Source organism: Lampetra fluviatilis, chromosome 81 (genome assembly GCF_964198595.1).
Source record: "Lampetra fluviatilis chromosome 81, kcLamFluv1.1, whole genome shotgun sequence".
Lineage (NCBI taxonomy): Eukaryota > Metazoa > Chordata > Hyperoartia > Petromyzontiformes > Petromyzontidae > Lampetra > Lampetra fluviatilis.
Window position 1 is genome coordinate 1,988,888 of NC_136355.1, and position 6,032 is coordinate 1,994,919.

At 62.7% G+C, this 6,032-nt stretch overlaps 1 protein-coding gene across 1 annotated transcript; it reads right to left on the reverse strand.

Moving 5' to 3' along the window:
* Positions 1–204: 204 nt before the first annotated feature.
* Positions 205–5,567, reverse strand: LOC144953711 (uncharacterized). Its single transcript, XM_078884271.1, has 3 exons — positions 3,883–5,567; positions 3,284–3,819; positions 205–332 (listed from the first exon to the last, which is right to left on the reverse strand). The coding sequence occupies exons 1-3, from the start codon at positions 5,565–5,567 to the stop codon at positions 205–207; spliced, it is 2,349 nt and encodes a 782-aa protein (XP_078740397.1).
* Positions 5,568–6,032: the final 465 nt, after the last annotated feature.

The window sequence follows — 6,032 nt, forward strand, 5'->3', positions numbered from 1 at the left end:
ACAGGAAGGGGAGGGTCTAGACAGGAAGGGGAGGGGACTAGACAGGAAGGGGAGAGTCTAGACAGGAAGGGGAGGGGTCTATACAGGAAGGGGAGGGTCTAGACAGGAAGGGGAGGGGACTAGACAGGAAGGGGAGGGGACTAGACAGGAAAGGGAGGGGACTAGACAGGAAGGGGAGGGGTCTAGACAGGAAGGGGAGGTTCCTCACCCTCCGTTGGCGTCCATGAACTTGAGGCTCTTCATGTGGACGCCCGAGGCGGCCGCGGGGTCCTTGCGAGCTCCGCCCCTTTTCATGATCGACCTCAGAGGTGTCCGTGGAGCCGCGTCTGTGCCTGTGTCAACGTGGGCGGGGGGGGGTGAGTGGGTGGGTGAGTTGGTGAGTGGGTGAGTTGGTGAGTGGGTGAGTTGGTGAGTTGGTGAGTGGGTGATTGGGTGGGTGAGGGGGTGAGTGAGTGAGTTAGTGAGTGAGTTGGTGAGTGAGTTGGTGATTGAGTGGGTGAGTGGATGGGTGGGTGAGTGGGTTGGTGGGTGGGTGAGTGAGTGGGTGAGTGGGTTGGTGAGTGAGTTGGTGGGTGGGTGGGTGGGTGAGTTGGTGGGTGGGTGAGTTGGTGGGTGGGTGAGTTGGTTGGTGGGTGGGTGAGTGGGTTGGTGAGTGGGTTGGTGAGTGGGTTGGTGGGTGGGTGGGTGAGTTGGTGGGTGGGTGAGTTGGTGGGTGGGTGAGTTGGTGGGTGGGTGGGTGAGTGAGTTGGTGGGTGGGTGGGTGAGTGAGTGAGTTGGTGGGTGGGTGGGTGAGTTGGTGGGTGGGTGAGTGGGTTGGTGAGTGGGTTGGTGAGTGAGTTGGTGGGTGGGTAGGTGAGTTGGTGGGTGGGTGGGTGAGTTGGTGGGTGGGTGAGTTGGTGGGTAGGTGAGTTGTTGGTTGGTTGGTTGAGTTAGTTGGTGGGTGGGTGAGTTGGTGGGTGGGTGGGTGAGTTGGTGGGTGGGTGGGTGAGTTGGTGGGTGGGTGAGTGGGTGGGTGAGTTGGTGGGTGGGTAGGTGAGTTGGTGGGTGGGTGAGTTGGTGGGTGGGTGAGTTGGTGGGTGGGTGAGTTGGTGGGTGGGTGAGTTGGTGGGTGGGTGGGTGAGTGAGTTGGTGGGTGGGTGAGTTGGTGGGTGGGTAGGTGAGTTGGTGGGTGGGTGGGTGAGTTGGTGGGTGGGTGAGTGAGTTGGTGGGTGGGTGAGTTGGTGGGTGGGTGGATGAGTTGGTGGGTGGGTGAGTGGGTGGGTGAGTGAGTGGGTGAGTGGGTGGGTGAGTGAGTTGGTGAGTGGGTGATTGGGTGGGTGAGGGGGTGAGTGAGTGAGTTAGTGAGTGAGTTGGTGAGTGAGTTGGTGAGTGGGTTGGTGAGTGAGTTGGTGGGTGGGTGAGTTGGTGGGTGGGTGAGTTGGTGGGTGGGTGAGTTGGTGGGTGGGTGAGTTGGTGGGTGGGTGAGTTGGTGGGTGGGTGGGTGAGTGAGTTGGTGGGTGGGTGGGTGAGTGGGTGGGTGGGTGAGTTGGTGGATGGGTGGGTGAGTGGGTTGGTGGGTGGGTGAGTTGGTGGGTGGGCAGGTGAGTTGGTGGGTGGGTGGGTGAGTTGGTGGGTGGGTGGGTGAGTTGGTGGGTGGGTGGGTGAGTTGGTGGGTGGGTGGGTGAGTTGGTGGGTGGGTGGGTGAGTGAGTTGGTGGGTGAGTTGGTGGGTGGGTAGGTGAGTTGGTGGGTGGGTGGGTGAGTTGGTGGGTGGGTGAGTTGGTGGGTGGGTGAGTGGGTGGGTGGGTGAGTGAGTGGGTGAGTGGGTGGGTGAGTGAGTTGGTGAGTGGGTGATTGGGTGGGTGAGGGGGTGAGTGAGTGAGTTAGTGAGTTGGTGAGTGGGTGGGTGGGTGAGTGAGTGAGTGGGTGGGTGAGTGGGTGGGTGGGTGAGTGGGTGGGTGAGTGGGTGAGTGAGTTGGTGAGTGAGTGGGTGGGTGAGTGGGTGAGTGAGTGGGTGAGTGAGTGACTGAGTGAGTGGGTGAGTGAGTGGGTGAGTGAGTGGGTGATTGAGTGAGTGAGTGAGTGGGGGGGTGAGTGGGTGGGTGGGTGAGTGGGTGGGTGAGTGAGTGGGTGAGTGAGTTGGTGAGTGGGTGGGTGGGTGAGATGGTGGGTGAGTTGGTGGGTGGGTGGGTGGGTGAGTTGGTGGGTGGGTGGGTGGGTGAGTTGGTGGATGGGTGGGTGAGTGGGTGGGTGAGTGAGTGGGTGAGTGGGTGGGTGAGTGAGTTGGTGAGTGGGTGATTGGGTGGGTGAGTGGGTGGGTGAGTGAGTGGGTGAGTGGGTGGGTGAGTGAGTTGGTGAGTGAGTTGGTGATTGAGTGGGTGAGTGGATGGGTGGGTGAGTGGGTTGGTGGGTGGGTGAGTGAGTGGGTGAGTGAGTTGGTGAGTGGGTGGGTGGGTGAGTGAGTGGGTGGGTGAGTGAGTGGGTGAGTGAGTTGGTGAGTGGGTGGGTGGGTGAGTTGGTGGGTGAGTTGGTGGGTGGGTGGGTGAGTTGGTGGGTGGGTGAGTTGGTGGATGGGTGGGTGAGTGGGTGGGTGAGTGAGTGGGTGGGTGAGTGAGTTGGTGAGTGGGTGATTGGGTGGGTGAGTGGGTGGGTGAGTGAGTGGGTGAGTGGGTGGGTGAGTGAGTTGGTGAGTGAGTTGGTGATTGAGTGGGTGAGTGGATGGGTGGGTGAGTGAGTTGGTGAGTGGGTGATTGGGTGGGTGAGTGGGTGGGTGAGTGAGTGGGTGAGTGGGTGGGTGAGTGAGTTGGTGAGTGAGTTGGTGATTGAGTGGGTGAGTGGATGGGTGGGTGAGTGGGTTGGTGGGTGGGTGAGTGAGTGGGTGAGTGAGTTGGTGAGTGGGTGGGTGGGTGAGTGAGTGGGTGGGTGAGTGAGTGGGTGAGTGAGTTGGTGAGTGGGTGGGTGGGTGAGTTGGTGGGTGAGTTGGTGGGTGGGTGGGTGAGTTGGTGGGTGGGTGAGTTGGTGGATGGGTGGGTGAGTGGGTGGGTGAGTGAGTGGGTGGGTGAGTGAGTTGGTGAGTGGGTGATTGGGTGGGTGAGTGGGTGGGTGAGTGAGTGGGTGAGTGGGTGGGTGAGTGAGTTGGTGAGTGAGTTGGTGATTGAGTGGGTGAGTGGATGGGTGGGTGAGTGGGTTGGTGAGTGGGTGGGTGGGTGAGTGGGTGAGTGAGTTGGTGAGTGAGTTGGTGGGTGAGTTGGTGGGTGAGTGAGTTGGTGGGTGAGTGAGTGACACCTTCAGCCTCGCCCGCTCACCTCCCTCTCCCATTTGGCGCCGGGCGTCAGCTGACCCAGCGGCCTGGCCAATCACGTCGCTCGCTTCCCCCGCCGCCATCTCCCAGACCACCGAAGCGTCGTGGCTGCCCTCCTCCGTGAAGCGCAACTCTGAGATTCCTCCACCTCCACCACCGCCACCACCGCTACCACCATCGCCTCCACCACCATCACCTCCACCACCATCGCCTCCACCACCATCACCACCATCGCCTCCACCCTCATCACCACCACTGCCACCACCACCACCGTCGCCACCACTACCGCCACCATCACCACCATCATCACCACCACCACCATCACCACCATCGCCTCCACCACCATCACCACCATCGCCTCCACCGCCGTCGCCATCACCACCACCACCATCGCCACCACCACCACCGTCGTTTGGTGACGAAGACTGTAAAATGGGCTCCGTCGTGTCACCGGGGCGCCAGACGGGGGCGGTCGAGGCCTGGTCTGGCCTAGCCAAAGAAGCCTGAACCGTGCCTAGGTCAGGCCAGGTCATGGCTGAGGCCTGGTCTGACCTAGCCAGAGAAGCCTGAACTGAACCTAGGTTGAGGCAGGTCATGGACGAGGCCTGGTCTGGCCTAGCCAAAGAAGCCTGAGCTGGCCTAGCTGGAGAAGCCTGAACTGTGCCTAGTTCAGGCCAGGTCATGGACGAGGCCTGGTCTGGCCTAGCCAAAGAAGCCTGAACTGGCCTAGCCAAAGAAGCCTGAACTGGACCTAGGTCGAGGCAGGTCATGGACGAGGCCTGGTCTGGCCTAGCCACAGAAGCCTGGTCTGGCCTAGCCGGAGAAGCCTGAACTGTGCCTAGGTCAGGCCAGGTAATGGACGAGGCCTGGTCTGGCTGAGCTTGAGAAGCCTGAACTGGCCTAGCCAAAGAAGCCTGAGTCTGGCCTAGGTCAGGCCAGGTCATGGACGAGGCCTGGTCTGGCCTAGCCATAGAAGCCTGAGCCTGGCCTAGATCAGGCCAGGTCATTTCTGAGGCCTGGTCTGGCCTAGCCACACAAGCCTGACCTAGCCTAGCTGACGAGGCCTGCTCCGGACCAGTCGCCGTGGCGACGGACTGCCGGGGAGTTGCTCCAGCGTCCAGACCAGTCCCCGATGGCTCCCAGCCTCCGCTGAAGGCCGAGACGCGGCTGGAAGCAAGCAGAGCCTGCCCTCGACTGGGCCACGCCTGGTCCAGCGTGCTCACGCACGAGGCCTCGGCTGCCTCAGCCGGAGCCTGACAGGGTCCCAGATCGCCAGGGGCCTGCTCCGACCGGTACCAGGCCTGCCTTAGGCTGGGCAACGTCTCCTGATCTGGACCGTCCGCGGCCTGCCCCCGGCCAACTCTAGACTGCCCGCAGTCGGTCTCAACTGGGGCCTGCTCCGAACGGTACCAGGCCTGCCTTAGGCTGGGCAAAGTCTCCTGCTCTGGACCGGCTGCGGCCTGCCCCCGGCCAACTTTAGACTGCCCGCAGTCGGTCCAAACTGGGGCCCCGTCTAAAGCCTCGCCCTGACTGGTTGAAGCCTGGGCCTGATTGGTTGAAGCCTGGGCCTGATTGGTTGAAGCCTGGGCCTGATTGGTTGAAGCCTGGGCCTGACCGGTTTGACACCGATCGACAGTGCTCCACGGACTCACCGAGGCCTGGTCCGGGCCTGGCGGAGCCTGAGCCGGCCTAGTCAACCAGGCCTTGGACTGGGCTAGGACTGGGCCAGGCTCTCCTGAGGCCTGGTCGAGGCCCTGCGGAGCCTGAGCCGGCCTAGTCAACCAGGCCTTGGACTGGCCCTGGACTGGGCCAGGCTCTCCTGAGGCCTGGTCGAGGCCCTGCGGAGCCTGAGCCGGCCTAGTCAACCAGGCCTTGGACTGGCCCTGGACTGGGCCAGGCTCTCCTGAGGCTTGATCCGGGCCTAGCGGAGCCTGAGCCGGCCTAGACGCCCAGGGCTTTGACTGGCCCTGAACTGGGCCAGGCTCTCCAGAGGCCTGGTCCGGGCCCTGCGGAGCCTGAGCCGGCCTAGACGGCCAGGCCCGGTCGAGGGCCGGCAGGCCCCGGGCGACGCTAGGCCGGTCGGAGGCTCCGTTGACGATGCCCAGGAGGTCCGGCGTGACTCCAGTGGACTTGTGAGCGACGGCGAGCGGCTGGGGGCTCCGAGATTGACGTCCTTGACGCTCCACACGCAGCTGCAGCTCCAGGGCAGCGATTCGCGACTCCAGGCGGAGACGCTCGTCCGATGAGACCCACGTGGTGGTGGTGGTGGAGTGAGGCTGGGGAGACATTGGGAGAGGGTTGGTGGGTGGGTGAGTGAGTGGGTGGGTGGGTGAGTGGGTGGGTGAGTGGGTGGGTGAGTGGGTTGGTGAGTGGGTGGGTGAGTGGGTGGGTGGGTGGGTGAGTGGGTGGGTGGGTGGGTGAGTGGGTGGGTGGGTGGGTGAGTGGGTGAGTGAGTGGGTGGGTGGGTGTGTGAGTGAATGGGTGGGTGGGTGGGTGGGTGAGTGGGTGGGTGAATGAGTGGGTGGGTGGGTGAGAGGTTGGGTGAGTGGTTGGGTGAGTGAGTGAGCGGGTGAGTGAGTGAGCGGGTGAGTGAGTGAGCGGGTGAGTGAGTGAGCGGGTGAGTGAGTGAGCGGGTGAGTGAGTGAGCGGGTGAGTGAGTGAGCGGGTGAGTGAGTGAGCGGGTGAGCAAACAAACAACACAACTCTGATAATGTATGTGCACTGTCCTTGAAGTTGATTGGTCCACACCCGCA